The sequence below is a fragment of the Cyprinodon tularosa genome, unplaced genomic scaffold (genome assembly GCF_016077235.1).
Source record: "Cyprinodon tularosa strain WSP-4 unplaced genomic scaffold, ASM1607723v1 ctg51, whole genome shotgun sequence".
Classification (NCBI taxonomy): domain Eukaryota; kingdom Metazoa; phylum Chordata; class Actinopteri; order Cyprinodontiformes; family Cyprinodontidae; genus Cyprinodon; species Cyprinodon tularosa.
Genome location: NW_024039241.1, coordinates 1,629,452 through 1,654,015, shown reverse-complemented (window position 1 = coordinate 1,654,015; position 24,564 = coordinate 1,629,452). Strand labels below are relative to the sequence as shown.

Sequence of the window (24,564 nt, the reverse complement as noted above, 5' to 3'; positions counted from 1 at the left end):
TTATTTTCAACATTTCTTTTTGTTGCTATGATTTACATGACAGGTTGCTGTCTAATTTTTTTGCAGCAGCTGAAAATGAAAAGATTATAGAAATCCTCCGGCTCCATTTGACAGGTGCCTATTTGATTTAAAAATTTCACCCTGATGTGAAATCCAGACTGGGGGAGAAACAAATACACTTTGTTAGATGATGTTTTGGTTACCTATTATAGGCACTGTGATCATTCAAGCTATTATATGAGATGGTGGTGATGCAGCCTAAAAAAACAATCTGTTATTTCCGTTAAAAAGGCTTGCACAGACATAGGCTTCTTACAGTTCAGGCACAGCCTTTCATCATCTCAGGTGCCATTATTTCAGCTAAGCTCTATTTCATTTTGTGATTGATGGTTCCCTGGCAGTCTCAGCAATCTTTGTCAGACTCTGGATGTTTACAGCAGGCTCTTGTGAAGGCTATGATGCTATTTATTAATTCTAAGATCTCTTTTTTTTTCTTTATACTCACCATCACTTTTTCTGTCTCTGCTTCTCACCCAGCGCCTGGAAGATAATCACCAATGGACCGGCTGGTTCTGTGCGTGCTGCTGTGTGCAGCTCTGGCTAAAGGCTACAGCTGCCCTGGTCGCTGCATCTGCCAGCATCTCTCTCCCACTCTGACTCTGCTTTGTGCAAAGACTGGGTTGCTATTTGTGCCCCCCACCATTGACCGCAAGACCGTTGAGCTGCGACTAACAGACAACTTCATCACTATCATCCGTAAGAAAGACTTTCTTAATATGACAAGCTTGGTCCATCTCACCTTATCTCGCAACACAATCAGCCAGATCGTCCCTCATGCCTTTCTAGGCCTGCGCTCCCTAAGGGCACTCCACATGGATGGGAATCGGCTCAGCGTCATAAAGAGTGATCATTTCAAAGGCCTTTCCAACCTGCGGCACCTTATTCTGGGAAACAACCAGATCCACCAAGTGGCCCCAACCTCATTTGATGCATTTGTTTTTACCATTGAGGATCTGGATCTTTCAAACAACAACCTGCGCAGCCTTCCCTGGGAAGCCATAGCCAGAATGACCAATATTAACACACTCACCTTGGACCACAACCTGATTGACCACATTGAAGCAGGGACTTTCACTCTGCTCACTAAGCTGGTCCGCCTGGACATGACCTCTAACCGCCTACAGAAGCTGCCGCCAGACAGCTTGTTCCAGCATGCTCAGGTCCTTTCAGATGCCAAGGGCTCCAGCTCGGCCTCCCTGGCTGTGAGCTTTGGTGGGAATCCTCTACATTGCAACTGCGAGCTGCTGTGGCTTCGTAGACTGACGCGGGAAGACGATTTAGAGACCTGTGCCTCGCCAGAACACCTCATGGACAAATATTTCTGGTCTATACAAGAGGAGGAGTTTATTTGTGAGCCCCCGCTAATCACCAAGTCTTATGCCTCTAAGCCCTATGTGATGGAAGGGCAAGGTGTGACTTTAAAGTGCAAAGCCATGGGGGATCCAGACCCAGACATTCACTGGAGGTCACCAGATGGCAAGCTGGTGCATAACAACTCCCGCACTATCCTGTATGATAATGGCACCCTTGATATTCTCATCACCACGCTGAAGGACAGTGGGTCATTTAACTGTGTGGCGTCTAATGCTGCTGGTATTGCCACAGCTGCTGTTGAGATCAGCATGATCCCGTTACCCTTGTTTGTTAACAACACAGGTCACATGCGTGAGGACCCCGGCCTTTCTGATATCACCACCTCCTCTAAAGCCGGCAATGACACAAAAGGCTACGACAAGCAGGACAGAAGGGTGCTGGTGACAGAGCTGACCTCTTCCTCGGCCATGATCCGCTGGCCGTCCGAACGCCACATCCCAGGGATCAGGATGTACCAGATTCAGTACAACAGCACAGCAGATGATACTTTGGTGTACAGGTAAGCCAAGGTGAAGGGGGGATCAACAATGAGAGAAAATAGTGCGACAATAAAGGATTAGGGAGATATGATGTTTGAATCCCCTAGATTATTTAACACAATTTCTGTAAGTTCAACACAAATATACAGAGAAGAAGTACTGCAAAAATCAACTCAACTCCTGATAAATAGTAAATCTGTATAGGCTGGTAATAAAAAAGGAAACTCAAGTGGTATCAAATTGCTTCAGTTTATAGCACACATTAGCATTAGTAGATTGTTGCAAACATAAATTGCATTACAAGTCCAAGTGCCCTAAAGAACTAAATAGCCTCAATCAACATCATTAGAATATAATATGACAGCAACTAAAACACAGTATTTCACTCCATGTAACTGTACTATTAGAAAGTGCAGGAAGTAATTGGCTGCAGCACAGAAGGGACTTAGAAAACTGTGTAATATATATTTTTGGGTTTTGGAAGATTCAGAACCTTTGACTTTTGCAAATTAAAAGCAGAATCAACATAAGAACAGGGTAAAACAAATACATGGACAAACTAGCCTTAGGAGGAACAATAAGGTTTAATGTGACAAATGTGTTTTCACTTTGGCATTTTAGTTTGTTTCATGCCCAAAAGGTTACTTATTGTTGTGAAAACTACAATAATTTGCTTTCTGAGTTTAAACAGCAGAACAGATACCCCATATACAGTGATGTGCATGAATGTTTTTACCCTTTAATCTTGTTTACAGTGTGTCCCATTACAACCTCAGAGTAGCAGCTCATAGGGATCAAATATTCAGCTCTTACTCATTGTTCCTGACGAGCATTATCTCCGGGATGACCTCACCTTTTCTGTGGTCACAGCCCGACTCTGGAATCAGCTTCCACTAGATCTCAATTCTATTAATGAATAAACTTGCTCATACCATGAATATGATTTGGCACTTCTAGGTTTATCTCATTTGCCATTTAATATAAATCCCTGCCAGCTGTTTTACTTGAATTGCTTGAATTATAACATCATAATCAACAACTTTATATATAAAGCGCACTAACACCTGCCAAAGCATTAACAAAGTGCTGTATGTCAAAGATAAGCAAAAAACAAGAAAGCATCATATTAAGATTATAAAACTAAGTAGTAAACAATGTCAGTAGAAAAAAAAGCAATAAGACAAGGCAATAAAACAGATAAAATCAACTACCATAAAAGAGGATAAAAGAAAATATAAAATAAAAAATAACATTCAGTCTCATTTGGATTAAATTAGTACTTCTTTGGGTTTTAAAAACAGGCTGTGTAGTGGCCTGTCTGGCCGAGAAGACTATGTCCCTCTTGTCTCCGCTTAGAAATGGGGACGACCAGGAGCAGCTGGTCAGTGGACCTGAGTTGCAAAGCAGGAACATAACAATGAATAAGCTCTGCTGTGGTGGGGGCCATTTTAAGGCCATTTAAAACCCTAAAGACAAAAGTATTTTAAACTGAACTGTAATATACATGGATAGGCTATCAAGAGAAGCCAGTGCTGGGGTGGTGTGTTCTCTTTTACATATGCCCTTTATAAGAGGAGCAGCATTTTGCATCGGTTACATATGTCCAAATAAAGACTAGCTGACTCCAAGATAAAGGGAGTTACAGTAATCCAGCTGTGAAGAAAGTAAGGCAGAGATTACTGTTTCCAACTGCTGCCACGAAAGAACAGATTTTATTTTTGTGCTACTTTTCTTTAACTGATAAAACAACACTTTATGCAATGACAGTTTAGCCTTTATGTGACTATCACATATAAAATAACTGTCCATCTTAAAACCAACTTAAAATATAATGTTAGGTGTGCAGGATCAATGGAAAGTAGTGCTCCACTAGTTCCAAGAACATGTGCCTCTGTCTTTTCTCCATTAAAAATTGAGACTATTTAAGTGAGAAAAACCCTATAAATATCAATTTCCAAGTTTTTCCACACATTTACTATTGAATGGCAGTCTGGACTTTGACTCTAAGAGATGAGCAGGAATTGATCTAAACCAGGGGTCTGCAACCCTGGTAAAAGATTTTAGATGCGTTTCTGCTCCTCTTCTGCATTACATTAAGTTTGGCAAAGGCCTGGTGAAGAGCCATTCATTTTATGCAGCTTTTTTGGAGCAGGGATACATATAAAATCTGCAGGAAAGTAGATCTTGAGGACCAGGGTTTGAGACCCCAGGAAACCATTAAGCATTAAGTTCTGCTGTATATTAAAGATATTTGTCTTGCTTGAAGGTTAACCTCCAAAAAGAACTGACCTGTTTTAAATTCCATTCATCTTCCAATAAACTTTTATTGATTTCATTTTTCCTGCTGATAAAAAAAAAAAAGAACTTCCAAGAGAATGCTGCTGCCACCACTGTTTTTATTATTAGGTACTTCTGAGGGGAGCTGGTTGCCTTAGATTTTATTTAGGTGCATTAGATTTAAAAAGACTGAATAATATTTTAATATAATGATAGTTTTAGAGGAAAAAATGTGGAACATTTTCTCTTAACTGGACTATTATGCTCTACTTATTCTGGATCTATGCAAAAAAATCTTAATAAAACTTGTAAAACAAGTTTTAAGTTCTAACATGACAAAATGTAAAAAAGTTCAAGGGTTGTAAATACTTTTGCTTAGCACTATATTAACAAGCGTTAATGAACATTTATACAAATAAAATCACTTTGCAGAACAACCCCATTATGGAACAATAGGATTTTATTATACTATCATTATTTCTTCTGTAGTGTAAATGTGGATACAGCGCTAATGTTGAAGCACAGATAAAAAAAAGTATTTACAGTTGAACTTGTTAGAAGATAGGATGAAACAGAAAAATTTAATAGCATTTAGTTTCTGATAACCATCAAAGTCCCCCTTTAGGGAAAAGGAACAAGCTTCTAATTATATCAACACCAGTGTTGACCTGGAGACAATGCCTTTCTCCTGCGTATTTGGTGTAATCTTACACTTGACCGAAGGTAATCACACAACGAAACGCCGTCTTCACAGCACGCTTCAGTTGTCCAACAGCCTGCAGCTGTTCCGAGGAGACAATAGATGTTTTATTCTTTGTTTTATCACCTCTGCTTCAATATTATAAATTTGTCTAAAAGAGGAATATATGTTATAACGTCTTATGAAGTACCATGTCAGCACATTCATTACCCTTGAACTTTTTCACATCTCATTGAGTTACAATCGCATACTTTTGTGATTGACTAACCCAAAGTTGCCCAAACTTGTCAATTGGATAAAAACTGTTTTGTCCAATACTTCCTGTTTCCATCTAAACTGACAGACAGAGTGGTCAAAGAAAGCATCGGAGATGCAGCCCAGATGTGAATAACAACCTAAGTTTTTTTTTTCAATGCAAATCTGGCCTTAATAAAATGTGGAAAGAAGATAGCTATTTTCACAAGAAAGCCTCCATTTCAAAGAACACTGTGGTCATATATATTGAAAACCGATTATTTTGGTCGATACAAACTACTATCCAAGACAAAATGCTGACCTCATCCTAAAAACAATCATAAGCTCATTAAAACATTGTAATGACAACATTTTGTGTCAGTGACGCTGTTCTCAAACATAAATGCTGAAGCTAGTCAGATGGAGATAAATTCATGGCAAAGTAAGAGGAAAATGTTTTGGAGACTTCAAAAGGGGTAGAGGTATTCCTTCTAGTGTGACAGGAACAGTAGAGTTACAGTGAAATACAGTTAAGGTTGACATAGCATTTGGTCAGAATGACTCAAAGTCCAGATATCAATCCATTTATTGGCAAGATTTGATAATAGCTCTTCACACGCATGCTTCCTTCTGCCTGACTCAGCTTAGACCATTTGCCAAGAAGTATCTAAAAACTGTTCACCAAAAACCATTTAGTCTTATCTGTTCTTTTCCTTTAAAGCAACTTAGTAAAAAAAAAGTGTGTGGGGGTGTTTAGGTTTGTTTTTTTATTAGACCTTTACATTTTAACCATTGCTCCGTTTCTCCTCTCTGCAGAATGATACCATCTACCAGCAAAAACTTCCTCATCAACGATCTGGCTGCAGGACGGGAGTATGACCTTTGTGTCCTGGCCGTGTATGACGACGGCATCACGTCGCTGACTGCCATTCGTGTTGTTGGCTGTGTGCAGTTCCACACAGCCAATGAGGTCAGCCAGTGCCGGTTTGAGCCCAGCCAGTTTCTGGGAGGCACCATGATCATTATTATTGGTGGCATCATTGTTGCTTCGGTTCTGGTGTTCATTATTATCTTAATGATCCGCTACAAGGCCTATAGTAGCCCTGTTGAGGGCAAGGCTATGGTAAGCTCCACCACGCACTCGCAAACAAATGGCAGTCAGCAGCGGCTGCAGCGATCAGCTTCCAAGCAGCCATCCGAAGAGGATCAGTGTGATGATCCAGCCCCAAAAGAGTGCATGGCTCTGGTGCTCATGGTGGACAGCGAGAAGAAGGAGGATCTGGCTGCCTCTACTGCTGTCCTTGAGGTGGAGTTGCCTCCAAATGTGGATAAGATGAAGAGAAGGAGCAGCATGGACGCTCAGCGCTCTGGGCCGCCATCTGAGGAGACGCAGACAGACAGTAGCCTCACAGGCTCCACCATGTCCCTCTGTCTCATAGGCTCTAATGCGGGCACTAAAGAGGCTCCCAGGCTTAAGGACAAGAAAAGTGCTCTGGCCAGTGTAGGGTTACTCCCCAATGAGCTGGCACGAACTAGGCACAGATTCTCTTTTGATGGTGGGGATTATTCCATATTTCAGAGTCACAGTTACCCGCGCAGAGCGAGGACGAGGTGGCATAGGTCCACCAACCAACTCGACATGGAATCATCGCCCCTTGCCAACAGGAGAGTTACATTCAGCAGCACTGAGTGGATGCTAGAGAGCACCGTCTAAGGAAAGCAGTGTAGCAAAAAATTAAAAAAAGCTTCAAAAGGCACGAACGTTCATGTAAAAACGCAAAACGTCTACATGCCATACAGCACAATGAATAAAAACAAGCACATTTCTATACTCATGCTGACTTCCTGTGAGTTGCTGGAGAAGAACAGCCTCCCATCATTCTGCTTCCCCATCGTGCTCCCAGAGAGGTTTATTTGGGCCATTTCTCTTCTGTTTTTTGTTTGTTTGTTTTGCAGCGGTGCCTTATTCTATAAATGTATGAATGGAGGATGCTGCTCACTGTAGTCAAAAACCTTCCTTTCCGTCATCGTCGCCCACTCTGATCACGGTGGGAAGTGTTATTTTTCCTTTTCGGTTTTCACTGTTTTCTGTGGCACACCAAGGGGGGGGGGTGGGAGTGTGGCATTTGGATGTGACTGTTTAATTGTTACAAAAAGATAAAAGGAAAAAAAAAAAAATCTTCATCAAGCAGTAACTTGTAAAGTGAACAGCCAGGTACCCTGTTATGTCAATCATATTTTTTTTTTTTCAAAGAAAAAAAACTTTTGCACAGAAGACACGAGATACAAGGACAAGTATCAAAACCAGTCTATACAATATTAATAACAAAAAAAGCTGAATTTTTGAAAGCTGATTTCTAATGTAAGTGGATAAAAAGGGTGATGTTAAAACCTGCCATGGGAGCCAGACTGTGCTATGTTGAATAGGTATTGTTCCAGATGTGACTGTATATTCATTGGTACTGTATCTGGCTGGTCTAGATAAAAGACGACAAAAAAAAAAAAGACATATATAAGTATATTAAAACATCGATGTATGTGTACTAACTATGTAAAGTAAATAAGTCATATGTCACATGACTTTTTACAAAGCATTTGGGTGTTGGCTGCAAGTTTTTACATTAAAAACCTGTGTCATTACACCACTCAGTATTTAGTATGTCCAAGTTTGAACCATTTATCCCCTCAAGAAGGGAATAAAAATTTTTTGTGTGGGTAACTGTATTTGTGATGGGTTTTTTTCTTTTTATATCTTGTGCTGCTCCAGTGTCCACTGTAGCGAGAGAGGGACATTCAAATGGAAATCATAAATATTTCATTTTTCAGTGCTATTTTTAAGGCTTATGTGAAAGTATCACAGCACCAATGGAGTGGAGTGGGATGTGTGACGGCGAGGGACAAACCAACTGGACGCTGCTGAATCCAAATGAAGCCAGATATTACACAATGATGTGAGAGCTGATTGTCACCACAGGGGGGGGAGTAAAAGCCTCCATTTTTGTTCTAATTAGGCACTTCCCTATAGAATTCATTAGTATGATTAATAATTAGCAGAAAGTACCATACAACTCTAAAGGTCTGGTTTATGAGGAAAGCTTAAAGTTAAGTCCTTAAATACAAGGGTTAAGCATTTAAAATCAGCAAAGTTAACTAAGCAGCCTGTCAGCAAGTATATAAATTTTAAAAATAACTAGTGACTTTATCATCATTACTTTAGGTATGACTATAATATAATCATACAACATAATGAATTAACCTGAAATACAAAACTAAATGTTATAAAGTAGTAAGTAGTTGCATTTTTCCAGGCAAAGGGTTACACACTCTCATAAAGGTATGAATTGCATCCTTATTTAAGCCTTTTAATTATATATCTGTAATGATCTTTTTCCAATGTTGACAGATTAGATTATTTTTATATGGAACAATTAAGTCAAAAAGCTTGAATTCATTATATTTCCGTAGTAAAGATAGATAAACAGAAGCAAATAGTCCCTTTGATTTATTAATTCCAAATCAAGATTTAAATAGACTTGAAAGTCCTTGTGTATTCAAGTTTCTAATATCTGACTAAAAGATGTATTGGATGAAAAAAAAATATTAAGAGGGATCATGAACAAACAAGTTGCTTTCGACTGGTGGGTGCCAACTAAGAAAGACTTCCCTGCTTCAAAATGAATACCATCAAACTCCAGTGATATTTTCAGATACCCACAAAGTCAATCCAATGGCTCTGAGAAGCTTACACCATCCTGTAAAATATAGTTTTTTTTATGACATAAAGAATATATACCAAGACAAGCATAGATCCAAACAATCCTTTATAAACGTTACCAGTCAAATGATAAGTAAACAAATCTGCAGGTAGAGAAAAAATTGTCAAAGGGTACAATTACTCTGTTGCCAGAGATTGGGAGTAACGAAGTACAAATACTTCGTTACTGTACTCAAGTAGATTTTTCTGATATTTTTACTTTACTTTACTACTTATTTTTATGGCGACTTTTTACTTCTACTCCTTACATTTTTACACAAATATCTGTACTTTCTACTCCTTACATTTTAAAAAATTGGCTCGTTACTTTAGTTTTGAATCATTTCAATGGAGTTACCGTTATTATTTTTCACGTCATCAATACCAAATTCAATCTAATTGGATGGGAATCTACGTTGCATTTGACGCACCACAACAAGATGAATCTATAGATTCGGCGGTATTCATTCGCGGCAAATCATTGCAGCTTGGTGGCGGTGGCGTTAGCATAGTAGCATGGACGACGAGATGATTGAAAATGAACACAACGGAGATCTAGTCCTATTGGCAGACATCCATTTAAAATGTAGGCAACGGCATGAAGAAAGTGGTTTCTACTTTTACTTTTATACTTTAAGTAAATTTACAAGCCTGTACTTTGTTACTTTTACTTGAGTAAAGAAGTTTAATCAGTACTTCCCATTTTTACCAGAGTATTTTTTAACACAAGTATCTGTACTTTTACTCAAGTACGGAAAGTGAGTACTTTTGCCATCTCTGTCTGTTGCATAGGCTTGCACACCCACATGCAAAAATCTGCTGGAGAAAATTTTGTTTTCATTTGAGCATTTATATTTCTTAGGTGGGGCTAGTCCGCAGTGGGTCATGGATTTAAGTAAGTTATCCAGATGTGAAAATTTACATCTATTTTCCTTACCTATTGTACTTATTTATGCCAGTGTGTTCTATAAAATGTGTTGGATTATATTGCTCTCTTTGTCCCGACTTTACAGCGATATTATTTAGTTCCTCTGTGGAAGGATTCACCCTAGACAGAGGATTCAAATGAGCAAATTCCACTAAAATATTCCTTAGAAAGTTGATGAATCAGGTGGTTAGTCCAACTCACTGAAATCAATTGGATGTGAGTCACAAAGAAGACTGGATTACACATTACAATAACCATCATATTCATCATTTATAAATGGTAAAGAGAGAATTTATTAATGATTTATAAATAGTTTAATAAGTTTGATTAATTTATAATATGCAAATAAACCAAATAGATAATTTATTAAGGTATTAAGCCCATTGATGTTAAGATAAGGGTAATTCCAGCATTACAAGGCAAGCTAGATGAAAAATAAATACTAGGTTCAGGTCGTAAGGTTAGGGCTAAACTAACATGACAGGGCAATGTGATGAATTTACATATAATAAATGTTTAAAATGCAGTTTATAAATTAATATCAAACATTAATAAACTATCTGTTAATCATTAATAAATGGCCCCTTTACCATTTATAAATGATTGCTATTGTTAAGTGGTACTGAACACTGAATGCTGAAAATGAAATTACATGTGCTTCAACAAAGTATTATTTAAAGTATGTGGACACACTTAAGGGTTGTATCTGATTAATTTGCCACATGAAAGGCTAAAATAACTCTGGAATCGTTTAGCAAAGCTTCGTTTTTATTACAGTACAGAGCTGACATTTTAATCGTTTTTTACTTCTAAGAGCCAATTTCCTCTCAAAATGCCTCCAAATTCTCTTACACCAACAGCAGAACAGTTGTATCACGGCATAACTGACTGTTTTAACAGGATGCACACTTAAACAGGTTTGAGAAAGGATAAAGCAGACTTATATTAAGCGTCCGGAAAGCTCCGACCTACAATATACTGAGAATTTAAGGACTAAAAGGATTTAAAGTCTAAAATCCATATGAGGGCCAGGAAATCAACCCATTTAAATGGATTTGAAAAAGAGAAGCTTTTTGTAGCTGTCACCCAGAATTACGAGGGCTTATGGCTATAAAAGAGTATGTGGTTTTTAGTACCAGCTTTGGGGCATTATTTGAACTTTGATTGTATCAAGCAAAAACTGCAGTTTCAAATATCTGTATCCAGTTATTATTTTTTGAAATCACTTCTCTGTTAGATAATTTAATCTTAAAATAAATAGTGGATTAAATAAATCATTAAAATATTAGAACAAGATAGGCCATTCATGCCCATCATGAATGAATATTAGCCTTTGGAACTGTATTTGCATATTTTAGGACTTGCACATTTTTATCTACAATCACTGGTAAATGATGAAAATCAGAAAATGACAGCAAGAAATTATAGTTTTATTTTTGCTTGCTGCAGCAGAAAACAGTGTGGCTGATGCTTCTCGGTGCAGATTAAGACAAAAACTGGGCCACTTGCATAGCAGAGAAAAAATGTCTTGCAGAAATCTGAAGCAAGTTTCGTGTACAATTTTGAGTGTCCTCTTTATATCCACAGTAAAGGAGTAGACTGAGCCAAAGAAACAGGTCGTCCTTTATTCTTCTTATCTCATGCAACCAGTTTTAATAAGGCTTTGTATATTAAACAGCCCTACATTTTCATTTCTGCATTTAAGACAACTGAATGTCTAGGATGGAATTTCTAAATTTTTACTTCCTAAAACAAACTTTGAAACTGCAGGCCATCTCAGGATTGACTTACTGACAGCTGATATTTGGAAATTGTGCAGCAGACTGTTCCTTCCAGCTGGAGATGTATTTCTGTCTGTTCTGATCTGTAACCATTATTCAACACCAAATCTGCTTAGGTAAGAGGACACAGAGATCTCACCCGCCCTGAAGAATTGGCCTGGACAGCCAAACTAGCAGACAGTATAGGGCTGGAACTAAGTGTTTCATCAGCAGTTCTGAGTGGCTGTAAAATACAAAAATGGCCTGAACTCAGTGAGAAAGCAATCACTTTTTTTTTCACTTAAGATCCAATTTAATGTCTAATGCATACTGATGTGGGTTTGACAAGCCCAGTATTTTCTGTGCCAACCACTCTGTCTATCTGTCTAAGATGATCCGTCAACAAACAGCTATGCGGAAACTACATACCTGATTGTGCTAAGTTCTTAAAATCCAATTAGAAAGCAGAATCATGATCCTATTAACCATACATTAAAATTAGACCTAAAACATTTATTTTTTTATATATTTCTTCAAGGTCTTTTTATTTAAAACTAGACACATGTCTCAAAATAAAGTCATTTTTCTTGCTCTACACACAAACCACTGTTTTTGTCTGGGAAATAGATCTGGAAGTGAATTCCTTAGTGGTTAGAGTCAAAATATTTGCCCACTAGAGAATTTAAAATCTTGGACCTTGGTATTCCTCGGAAAATATCTAAAATACTGACAGTTAAGCCAAGGGATGTTTGTCTGCAACACAGCCTGATATGAGGTGGAGCAACACTTCACACATGCAGAGTTGTTTCATGCCTTTTTTTTATTTGAAAGATTTAGAGAAAAAAATTGATAGACCTCAATCCAAACACTAAGTTGTCCATTCCGCTGATGGGAACATATTGTACAGGGTTTAAACAAAGTATTCTCCTCATACTAGAGTTATTTTCGAAATTTTCTACAGCCAAGATTTGAATGTGGATTTTATTGAACTTTACTCCCCCTCAGTCTTCCCCCCACGTCGTTTTTCTCCAGTTCCTATGGACCTGACTGTTGCTTCCATGACTATTGCTCTCCTTATTAGACCTATTTTCAAATTTGGATAAAATTACATAAAGATTGATTTTTATCTATTAGTCTCAAGGTAATTGCTAAAATATACGATTGTTACACCTTTCAGAATTTGATTTGTAAAAAAACGTCTTTCCTGAGCTATAGAATATGTACTATTTTGCGAAGAGTGTGCTTGTACAGTAGTATAAATAAGAGAGAGACTATTATAGTAATAGACAAAAGCAGCATTCTTGATATAGCAATAGCTTCTGAAATCATGCATGTGGAAAGCAAAGACCAATTTATTCTGTAAATTACCTTTTTATGTGTGCAGCTGTAAAACATACTAAGCTCTGAGTTCTGGCTATAAGGAAAACATCTTTTGTAGTATCTATTGTAGTGTATTTGCTCTCATTCAGATTGCTCTCATTTGCTGTTTTTCCATTTCAGGGATTCAGTCAGCTACAACTATGCCAACCTCACAGCTTTTCTTTGCTTGGAGGGAACATTTAGCCTTTTGACACAGACTTTGTTTAACTGCCCCAGGCTTTTGCAGTGAACACAAGTTTAGTCTGGTTCACAAACACTTCCATTGGCATTAGATTATCTAAAAAAATGACCTAATGCCATGGATGTTACCACTAGCACCAGCTCACACAGAGGAGGATGTTATTAAGGTTAGAGAAGTGGAAAAAAAAATCTATATTCTCAGGGTTGTACATAGTGATATCTTTTTTTCCAGATATTACCTAGACGGCAACACTTCACAGGCAATACAACCGGCTGCTCATCACTTCAGCTCTTTAGAGCTTCTTGATATACATTTTATTTATGAATTCACTTCGATCTCAGAGGCTGGTTATTATGGCCTATTCTGTGCATCATAAATAACAATACATTTTCTGGCTGAGGTGAAATTATGAGGATGTGTTTGAACCCTGAAGGCTTTTGGATGGAAACTGCCTCTCATTGCTAAGTCACAAGACCTCTTATCAGAGCCTGTCACAGGGTAATGGCGGAAGGTAATTTCAAATCATTTAAAGTGTGAAGTACTGATTATCTAATCATTATCTGCTGTCAATACATCTCTGCTGATCGGTTCCGTGCCAGTTATTTTCTAAAGAGCTCAACAGGGGGAGGCGCTTCTCAAAAGAATTAATATTTGTTTTAGTAAATTATAGTTGAATACTGAGTAAAGCCAGCCTTTCTGCACATGATAGTATCAGTTTGCTATATTTGGGTCACAATCAACAAAGAGCTGATTTGTCATCTCTCCTTCATCCAACTCTGATACTTCTATTTCTTTAATGAAAGTAGAGCAGTGCAGTTCTAATAATTCAAATGGCAATTATAAAAAAAAAAAAAACGTTCTCCAGTAAATTAAAAATCGGAGGAATTGTTAGAATTAAGAGTAATGATTATGTCACTTATGCAGCAATTCAGTTTTTTAAACAATAAACAAGTTCGAATCATAGAGGTACAAAGTACCTTTTGATATTTAAAGGGAAAATAAAGGCCTATAAGCTACCAACCCACACAGTGCTTTCCACAAACCATGTTATTTTCCCCATTTTTGAGAAGCATAAGATAGACTTATTTCACATGTTAACATCCGTGAAAAAAATGTCACTGCTTTCACAAACTTTCTAAAGTGAATTTAAATAGCTTTTGAAAATAAATTATTGTTTATGTATATGTACATTTACGTTTCGACTCCCTGCCAGAAGAGATGTATGTTAATGAAAACATTTAATAATAACTAATCCTGGCATAGGTTAGTTTGGTAAAGGTAATTGCTTAATTGCCAGTCTCTGAATAAATCTACTAAATGAGAAGGTTGAATTTTTCAGGTTAAGGCAGACTGCCCTCCTAGAATAATAATTCCTTTCCCTTCAAGACCCCCACATACTCTTATTTTAAGACTTTTAGCACATCTTTAAAAGTGCTGAAAAAATGAGAGCACAACCAGTGTTCTTTAAGGTTGTCTTTGTTCATTTACCTCCTTTCTTTAGGGACTCTTACATTAATGAATTACCGACCCCTAACAATGTGGATGCCACCCACCTCCAAATATTTTGTTTCAATGGGTCTTCTTTAGCATTCTTCAAAATAAACAGCAATAAAGCAGAGTTCTCATAGGTACAAAATAAACTTCAGTCAGCTTCTTATCCTTTTATATTTAATATTCCAGTTTGTCTTTCGTACTACAAACATCTGAGCTGGTTCAACATCTGCGATTATGACCAAAACCTCCTTTGCTGCTCTAATTACTCAGACTACAGTAAAGCTATCAGCCATTCTGCCCTTTATCTGCTAAATACTCTTTAATCGGACATCTTTGGTATAAAACCTTCCCAAACCACCTTCAACTCCATTTAATGTTTTAGACATATACAGGCTGTGCTTTTACTGAATTTCTATGTTTTTTTTTTAACTTTATTATTGTTCTTTTTTATTACAGTGATGTCTCTTTACACTTATCGTGGGTTTCTTTAAAACACTTGTAAATAAAAAATTTTTTGTCATACTTCAAAAATGTATGATTAAAAAGGAACATCACATCTGGAGTTCTCTTTACAAAAATCAGACTAGGTCATTTAAAAACTAGGCATGGCAATCTTTTCACAATAAATGTATAAACCTAAAGAAAACGGTAGAAAAACATGCAAAAGCCATCACACTTGATGGATCTATTAAATATAAAAAAAATTTAAAAGTGGTCATTTTAGGACTGAGGTCTGAGGAGGAAAGCCTGGATCAATGCAGCTCCAGCTTCCAGGGTTCCTGTAGGAAAGCTCTCCACTAGTTTTCACATAGCCTGCTGTGTGAGCTGCTGAGGGGAAGCATTACTTCCTCTAAAAGCAAACACAGAAAGGACCAACAACACCAGTCTGTCAGTGAAGACCTCTCTCGGAAGCTAAGGTGAACCAATAATCTGCAGCGGCATCTGTGGCTATTAGCTGTACATCTCAGTCAGTAGAACTTCCACCTGAGCTTTCCTCGCCTGCTGCCCTCCAGTTTTTCCTTCTCTTCTTCTTGGAGTCCAATCCTGAATCTGAATCCTTGAGGCAATCCCGTTTTCGCTTTTTGCGACCGTTAGTCCTTCCCTCCTTTTTTTCATGGCTACGGCTGTCTCCTGAGTTTCTGTCCTCATCTCTTTGAGTTTTCACACTTTTGTCTTTGCGTTGACTTTTGGTTCTTTTTTTTTTTCTCCGCTTGTCTTTTGTGTCACTTCTGTCGTCTGTACCACTGTCGCTGCTAGAAGAATTATCTTTTTTTCTCTTTCCATCCTTGGCTTTCTTCTTCTTTTTCTTCTTTCGGGAGGATTTTTTGGATCGTTTTGACAGGCACGCTTCTGTGTCAGACTTGGACTTCTTCACTTTGCGGTGCCCGGTCTTCTTAATGGTAGCACTGCTGTCACTAAAAAAAAGGAAAGTTTATTAAAGCTGTCAAAACACAAAACTAATGAGATCTTCACATTATCTTCTTGTGTAATAATTCCTCATATTTAGTTTAAAGAGAGAATAACAAATATTCTTTTGCACAACTTTTTACTGTAAAATCAGATTTGTTGCTTTGGAAAATTAGTGCAAATAGTGCAACTTTTGTTTAATGATTGATTTTAAAGGATTAGAAAAGATATCATCTCAACTGCTATGAACATAGCACAACAAACTGGTCATCATACTTGTAAGAAGCTTATTTTTTTTATTCTTAATGGTTTGGTTTGACCGAATATAAAAAAACAGGAAAATCTAAAAAACATTGAAATATAAGACAGCAAAACATTCTTTGTCATATTTTAGAAAGTGTAACTACGTTTTTTGTTATGTATTTTTTGGATACAATCACTGTAAAATTACAGATCATTAAAATACAAAGTCTTAAAATAACAGCAGGATCTCTTACAATGAATACTGCTGGAGACATGTAGAGATTTTAAAAGAATAAATATCCTCCAAGCAAACCAGGTTCACCTTTTTCTGGCAAAGTAAAGCTTTTCTGCAAGCTGACCAGCTGGGTGCAGCAAGCTGTTATAAGGCTGGGCTAGAAGTGCATCGTTTTAAGCTTAATGCAGCCAAAGCAAACTGATCAATCTTTGTCTTTCTCTGGCGTAATTGTGAAGAACTACAACAGTATACCATGGGTGGTTTACCTTCAACATGAGGGTTTACCTTTATGTTTGTGTGGGAGTATGAGCGTAACTGATAACTTTTTATTGATTTTGGCAAACCATGCTTAAACTATTGGGCAAAAAACTTTTTTGTGTCAAAATTAGATAAGAGGGACATACACTTAGATGCTCAAATCGATATATAAGTATTTGAACCCCCTGCTATTTTGTAAGTTTTCCCACGTAGAAATCAGGGATATAATGATAAATAGTTCAAGGATCATACATTGTCATTTCTTTTTTTTTAGACCATCTCTTACAGTGGACATGCACCTGCAATGACAATTTTAGACCCTTCCATTATTTCTAAGTAGGAGAACTTGGAAAATAGCAGGGTGTTCAAAAACGTATTTTCCTCAGTGTATGTATGAAAAAATGCAATAGATAAAAATCTGAATTAGCAAGTTAGATTTAATAGAAAACTAGAAGTCAATATAGCCCATAAAAAAACAAACAAACTGATCTTTGCAGCTGTGACCTAATTCTCAAATATTCTACCAAGTAAAGATTTTGACAATACCAGTTTTTATACACAGCGATAATTGCCCCTTTATCTTCTTTCTACAGTTATTTTGGCAGGCTGCTATGTTTTTTTCTTACCTGTCACTGTCAAACTCCTCAGGATAAAGCTCCTTGAAGCCACTATGTCCCCATCTGTGAAGTGGAACACAATACTTTACAGGATGAGTGCCTTTGTAGCGACTCTGACACCGTATCAAAAGAAACCTTGAAATCAAAAAGCTGCAAAACATATTAGTCATGAAGTCTACATGTACCTGTCAGGATCAGTGGCCTCAAATTCATAGAGTTTGCGCGTCCAGTAGCGAGCGTCTCTGTCGTCATGCTCCGACACTCGCTCTCTGCCAGCACTCATGTTTCTGGATTGATCCGGCACTCGATCACAATGCATACGTCCCCTGGGATGCAGTTATTATTGATATATTTAATTGCACTGACAATAAAAAAAGAAAAGCTCCCAAATACAATTTCTAAACTTTTTTCAGAACAATATTGCATACTTAACTATGACTTTGAGCTGTCAGTCCTTCTGTAATTAAACATATTTTCAGGGTGGATGGATAGATGATACTAAAATCAATTATCAAATTGCATAGGGGCCTTTTAAAAACTAAAAACAAAACAATAGCTTCTAAAGCTATAGCTTCTGTTTAGATGGCTAAATCGCACTGGCATATTTCCTACACCTACCTCCCAGTGTCTGTGTTTTGTTTGTGGTCTGACATCTGGATCTCCCAGCCTCGCATCTTCCACATCTCTGTCTCCTCTTGGATCTGCAGTGAGTAAAACAATATGTATATGTATGTATATTCATGGAACATTTATTTAAAATCACACATGACAGCAGGCATGCTCAAAATATTTCCCTATGAAAGAGCAACCTCATTAATAGTGTATAAATAACAAGTAGGATTCATTTGTTGTACTGTTTATTAAAACAAACAATATATAAATATTGCACTAAAATGGTGGTATCGGTATTGGTGATATTTTGAGAGCCAAAAGATTAAACTATTGCCACCAATTCCAGTTAGGCAATAAAAAGTTCCACTGGATTAATTTTGTATTAGTATTAAATATTTTAATATAGAATGCACCAGCTCAGATTATTGTTTTCTTGTTTAATCAAATTTAACAACCTTGATGCTGCCAATTGTATATATTCAATGCATTTAGAAACATTTCAGACATAAAACCACTTCAGAATTTTAATGTAGATGTTATCAATTTCAGCTCAGCTGAAAGGAGGTCAGAGGTTTTCAATCCACTGAAAAGTTAAATTCAGTATTATGTCCAGTGGAGAGACAACAGAAACTTGGGCAGATTTAAACACAAAGATATTCCTCTGTTGCTGTGAGCTGCTTAGCATTGCAATTACAGGACAATTCTTTGGACTGTTTTGCTACTGAAAAGAGATTTCAAGGTCAACAGCAGATAAAAAATAAATAAGGTGAAGTCCTCAAGATTCTTTTTTCAATAACGGCATATCTAGAGCTCTAAAGACGAGCGCAACACTTTGACACTGAGGATAAAAAAAAAATATGTTCATATAGGGGTTTGGGAACAGATTTTGCCCCGACCTTAATTTCATCAAATAGTATACAATTAATGTTTGAGCCCTTTTCCTTGAAATAACATGAACATCGAAGAACTGTAGTAAAAATAACTCTGTTGTGTAGTAAGCTGTTATTTTGCTCAGCTGAAGGTGCGGATTGGTGCCAGGTGAAAATGACTGGCACAGCTGCTGCATGTTGTCTAAGCAGCTTCTCCTATGATATGCAGTTGCATGCTGGGAAATGAGAGCTTGTCAGAACAAGTGACACAGGAGCGCCATCCACCTTCCAGCCAGCATCAAATTATTTCTGAGAAGTTTTCTCTTTTTGCAAAGCTGCTGTGAGCTCTCCACTGCTCTGGGCAAACTCATGGATAAAGTGGGTTGTGATGAGTCTCTGTTAAGAATAACGTCATTTTTAAAAGCATTCATCAAATACATTGATCATTCTTGACAGACTGTTTTTTTTCCCCCACTCATGATGGTGATGGCATCAGGTTTACGTAACCTGTATGTATTTAACATTCGTAAAGAATATGCATCATACAGCAGTTCAATCTCAATTTTAAAATCTTCAGAGTCAGTCATTAGCATCAATAAATGTATCTTTCAAAAGATAAAAATAGGAAAAAGAAAAAAAGGGTATATAGTTCAGAAGTAGGGCTGGGTAATTAATTGTTGTTGGTCCCATTACATTTAAAAAGAGTACCGTATTTTCACGACCATAAGGCGCACCGTACTAAAAGGCACAGTCTCAGTTATGTGTGCCATTTTTGTATTTAACACACACATACAGTAAGGCGCACAGGACTATAGGGTGTGTTTTTTATATATAGGTACATGTCCTCTGCTACGTTTAAATACCTCTACTGCATATTTAAAAAAAGAGCGGGCCCAAAACTGAGTATGATTGTGCTATATTCATGTATTTATTACAAAGTATTAATCAAACCTGGGAGCTGGCTGTGCGACAGACACATTGCTCTGATGACAGTGCGCTGTGATCACTCCTCTGAAACAGGTTATTGGCGCATAAATGAACTTAAAATGCAGAAATCTGCCGGCAGAATATGTTTGCTTTAATTATCCTGGCGCCTGCCTCCTCGCGGCCGGCCAGAGGCTGCTGTTGAAGGGATTCCTACTGTCAGCGCACCGCTGGTATGTGGGGGTCTGAGTGCAGGATGATAATCTGGATGAACTGACTGCAATGATTAAGTTTTCAGGTGGACTTTCTCACTTAAAAACATATTAAAACTACTTTATTCCCACTGATCACAGCAAATATAGCTGCAAGGTGTATTTATTACAAAGTATTAATCAAACCTGGGAGCTGGCCGTGAGGCAGACACATCGCTGATGACAGAGCGCTGTGATCACTCCTCTGAAACAGTTTATTTTCGCATAAATTAACTTAAAATCCTGAAACCTGCCGACAGAATATGTTCGCTTTTATTATCCTATTATCCTTTTATAATCCTTTAGATTATTCAGATGAAAAACACCTGCCAGCCGCCGCGGTGAACCCCGAGGCAACCCGGCCCAGAGGCTGCTGTTGAATTAAGTTTTCAGGTAGAAAAATAGAGCGGGAGCAAAACTGAGTATGATTGTGCTTTATTCATGTATTTATTACAAAGTATTAATCGAACCCATCAAAGTCATCATCCTTAGATTGTACCAGTTAGTTCTGATGCGCGGCTGAAGCAGCTTTGCTGCTCTGCCTGCGCGGTGCAAAAGTGTGTCTGACGTGCGTTGGGCGGAGCTACACTATCCTTTCTCTGCCTTGCAGCTATATTTGCGGTCCAGCAGCAAAACTTCAATTTTTCCATCTCCAGCAGCAGCAGCGCGTCAAGCGCGTCAGATGCTTAAACGCTCCCGACGCGCTGCGCCTGCTGCTCAAAACGCGCTGCGGGACCTTTTGCTGCGCCTATACGAGCGTCAACCATTGACTTTGCATGTAAACTCGCTGCTTCTGCTCCACCTGCTGCATCCGGTTTACACCGATGTCGAGTGGTTGAAGTTTCTTTGTCAGATCTCCCGCAATAAGCACAGCGTTCATTTGTTTCACCATGTTTTTCACATCAGCTGTGAGATGGGCACACATGGAGTTTTGTTTTAGTCTCTTCTAAGCTTAACACCTTCTTCCACACGTTTGCAGTGTAAAAGCAAAACTTTAACCATCAAGTGCTGGTGTCCTTACTTTTGTCTTATTGGTCAAACCCGAAAACATTGGATAGATTACATCCTCAGCATGAAGATAGATTCTACAAAGTCCTAGTAATGACTAGTGTTGTATAGATATCCATACCAGTATCGGGCAGGGCCCCGATATTGCACTAAAATGGTGGTATCGGTATTGGCGATATTTTGAGAGCCAAAAGATTAAACTATTGCCACTAATTCCAGGTAGGCAATAAAAACTTCCACTGGATTCATTTTGTATTAGTCTTTTTCCTCCTTCACAAAGGTAGGCAGCAGCTTGCTTGCATGCAATTCTTCATATAAACACACACATCAATTTCAAACAGATGGTATCGGTATGGTAACGGCCGATACTGCACAGCCAGGTATTGGGTATCAGTATCGAGGCCAACAAATGGTATTAGCACAACACTAGTAATGACATAATTATTTGATTAAGGTGTGTTGAAGCAGAGATGTTTTTTATTCTATTAGAAGCAGTTACAATACGTTAGATTAGATTAGATGAGCTTTATTGATCTCACAGCGGAGAAATTCACTCGTCACATATTGGCATAGAAGTTGCAGAAGGTGCAAACAGGGAGGAAAAAGGTGCATTAGCATTAGCATATTAGCTTACAGTATCACTTAGCAGTAGAGGGCACTGGGCCCTAGTTATAGGTACAAGATCAGTGGCTCTCGCTGAAGCCACTGTTGACCACTGCTAGTGAAGCCACACTGTACATCGCGGTTAGTGGTGTTCAGACTTGTGAAATCGCTAACTCGCTTATTTTGCAGATGCATTGTAGTGCTCGATATTCAGTGACGTAGACAGCATCTCCCTGTGCAACCTCGTTTTCAAAATTCTGTTGTCCGATTGCTACAAGCACTGTTATCGATCATCCAACTTTTACCTCAACTTTGGCCATTCAAACCTAATCAAAGGTTAGTAACTTCTTCTTTAATAGCATATACTCCTTTAAGACCATATATTTTACTATAGTTTATTTATGTGAAGTTTGAGCATGATTTGACAATTCGCACATGGTTTCCTTGATTCTGCAAAAAACATTTCAGATTACTAAAATAGTGTCATCGCTTATTTTACTGTACAAATCAAATCAAATGTTTTCCTAAGAAAATTGAACCCCCTGAAAATTGATCTTTTAATTGTTAATTAGCATGAATTACTTCATTGGAGAAGTTCAGATTAACTTTGCAGATATATAATTAATAAGGTTAATTCACAAAAGGTTATGGAAATAGATTTTAATCTCTTATACTGCATATTTTGCATATTCTACTATGTCGGTAGATGGCGATAAGTTATTACAATTGCTGAATTATTTAAAAAAATCATGTTTTTTACTTTTCATTTAGAATTGAGAAAGTAAATTATACAACTTATAAGTCCTGAAAATTTCAATGAGCTATGATCATTATTTCTGAAGTTAAAAGCAATAACTGGTGAAAAGTTTTTAAGGATAGTCCTATAGCTTTAATATTAAGACAAAGGCCTAATTAGCCCCTCGATTTTGTTATTTCAAATTCTGATAACTGCATTAATATTTAGCTTAAAACAATAATCTTGGTATCATTTTAAAGCTCTTGGGCCCCTTATTCTTATAATGTAAGTCTTAGTCATTTTAAGTAATATTGAATGTTTTTTGTCACATGCCTACTAGTTAAGTTTTAATATTCCTCTAAACAAAGTCTTTTCAGATTTAAATTTTTAAACATCTCCTGATATTAATAACATGCTCATGCAAAATAAGGGGCTAGACAAAGTTTATTGTTTTGCTAAAGCACATTACACAGATGGGAGGGTGAAAGACTTTCTACCAGTTTGATTACTACTGCAAATATACATTTCTTTATAAAAATTAAATAAATCCAACATCCAATTGCTTCTATTTGATTTACCCTAAAACTGTCAGCAAAAGCAGAATTGCTTATAGATATTTTATACTGTGTTTTTCTTCTTCCTCTCTTCCTTAAACAAACCCAGGAGCCATACACACCTTATTGTGAGCATCTGTGTGTCGGATGACGTTCCTCAGCAACGTCTTTCCGAGCGGTTGCTTTGACATGGCGACACCTGACGACAGACGGATTTCCATTAAACACACCCGGTATTCAGAGAATGAGGAGAAACAGACATATTTCCATCAACAGATTATCCTAACAACCATCTGTTAGCTTTGCTTCTTAGCCAACACTGATAAATCTTAAGAATACCACTTTGTTTTTAAACACCACTATAAGTAAACCACATTTATCCGTTAAGCTACTCAAACTTCCTTAAAATGCCACGAATATACACACACTGTACCTCTTAAAACTCAGCAGCACTCGAAAGGAAGGAAATAGCAAAAAGTATTTACTTCCGTAGCGTCACTAAAGCGTCATAGAAATTGAACGATGATTGGACGAACGGCTTGTCTTCTTCTTCTTCTTCTTATGGGATTTTATGGCGGTTGGCAGACTTGTGAATTGTGCATTACCGCCACCAACTGATATGGAGTAAAGCAAGATAACAGGAAACGATTCACCCCCCCCCAAAAAAAAAAAAAAAAAAAAAAAAAAAAAAAAAAAAAAAAAAAAAACCTGTGTAACTTAAACCAACATAATACTAAATCACATTTGCCCATATAATTTTAATTTACTCTAGGTCATCTTAACTCTGCCAGTTTCTGATGGTCCCATCGGTCCTCCCATCATACTTCCAACCATCTCCCAGTTCAAATCTTTAATGTCCAGATATTTTTCTGCAGCCTTCACTATTATTTTGATTTTTTCCGTTTTTTTTGTTGTCTGTGCAGTACAATTAATTACTTCTACCATGAAAAGAACAAAATTTGTCTTTTTAACAATAAGTGAGTCTTCATTAATTTTTGGAGATTTCTCTAGAGGTTTGGAATTTGCTGTGTGTTGAACTGTAGGTTTGGGTTTTTCTGACTGAGATGGGATCCTTTTTGCAGCTTCAGCGTAGGTTATTCCGAGCTCAAATTTCATTTTTTTAATTTCCTCAGACCTTTTGCTTGCTTCACAGCCGCGATAGGCAGCAGTATGTTCTCCACCACAATTACAGCATTTTATTTTAGCTTCTTTTCCACATTTTCCGTACTCATGTTCTCCTGCACACCTTCCACACCTCTGTTTCCCTTTACAAACTGCTGCAACGTGACCGAATTTTTGGCATTTGAAACATCTCAATGGTGGAGGATTGTAGATTTTGACATTATAGCTTATGTAACCGATGAATACTTTGCTTGGTAATTGCTCTTCTTCGAATTTAATTAGCACAGATAAACTGTCAGATCTTTCTCCGTTTCTTGTTGTTTTTAACCGTTTTACTTCTTTTACTTTTGCACCGCTTATGTTTTCCAGAATCTCTTTTTCAGAAATTTTTAGAGGAACTCCTCCAATGACTCCCCTGCTGATCTTTTTGTTCTCCATTAGGCTGCACTGAACTCTTATCCCGTCAATTTTGTTGATACGTATTGCTTTGCCTTGCTGGGCGCT

The 24,564-nt window shown here is 37.5% G+C and overlaps 2 protein-coding genes across 4 annotated transcripts in view; one reads left to right on the top strand and one right to left on the bottom strand.

Annotated features, from left to right (window-relative positions):
• The window catches only part of lrfn1 (leucine rich repeat and fibronectin type III domain containing 1), a 194,729-nt gene extending 186,886 nt beyond the window's left edge, over positions 1 to 7,843 (top strand). Inside the window, exons 4-5 of the mRNA XM_038303445.1 lie at positions 538 to 1,933; positions 5,941 to 7,843. Coding sequence (XP_038159373.1) covers positions 558 to 1,933; positions 5,941 to 6,838 — 2,274 coding nt within the window. The 5' untranslated portion in view covers positions 538 to 557 and the 3' untranslated portion in view covers positions 6,839 to 7,843. The remainder of the gene's footprint in view (positions 1 to 537; positions 1,934 to 5,940) is intronic.
• A 6,747-nt stretch (positions 7,844 to 14,590) lies between these two features.
• Positions 14,591 to 23,454, bottom strand: nkapd1 (NKAP domain containing 1). Of its 3 annotated transcripts, none has more exons than XM_038303463.1 (6): positions 23,372 to 23,454; positions 23,061 to 23,137; positions 18,000 to 18,082; positions 17,567 to 17,707; positions 17,391 to 17,444; positions 14,591 to 16,036 (listed from the first exon to the last, which is right to left on the bottom strand). In XM_038303463.1, exons 2-6 carry the CDS (start codon positions 23,127 to 23,129, stop codon positions 15,586 to 15,588), a joined length of 798 nt encoding a protein of 265 aa, XP_038159391.1. In that variant the 5' UTR covers positions 23,130 to 23,137; positions 23,372 to 23,454; the 3' UTR covers positions 14,591 to 15,585. The 3 variants fall into 3 exon arrangements, with proteins under 3 accessions (XP_038159391.1, XP_038159392.1, XP_038159390.1); XM_038303464.1 differs by lacking the exon at positions 23,372 to 23,454 and adding an exon at positions 17,815 to 17,838 and having other exon boundaries at positions 23,061 to 23,086; XM_038303462.1 differs by lacking the exon at positions 23,372 to 23,454 and having other exon boundaries at positions 23,061 to 23,348.
• Positions 23,455 to 24,564: the final 1,110 nt, after the last annotated feature.

Excerpts from the sequence above, each read along its gene's own strand:
- nkapd1 (XM_038303462.1), bottom strand. The coding sequence starts at position 23,159 with ATGGAAATCCGTCTGTCGTCAGGTGTCGCCATGTCAAAGCAACCGCTC. Across the intron at positions 18,083-23,060 it reads ACACAGATGCTCACAATAAG|ATCCAAGAGGAGACAGAGAT; the intron begins GTGTGTATGGCT and ends TACTCACTGCAG. Across the intron at positions 17,708-17,999 it reads CAAAACACAGACACTGGGAG|GGGACGTATGCATTGTGATC; the intron begins GTAGGTGTAGGA and ends ACTGCATCCCAG.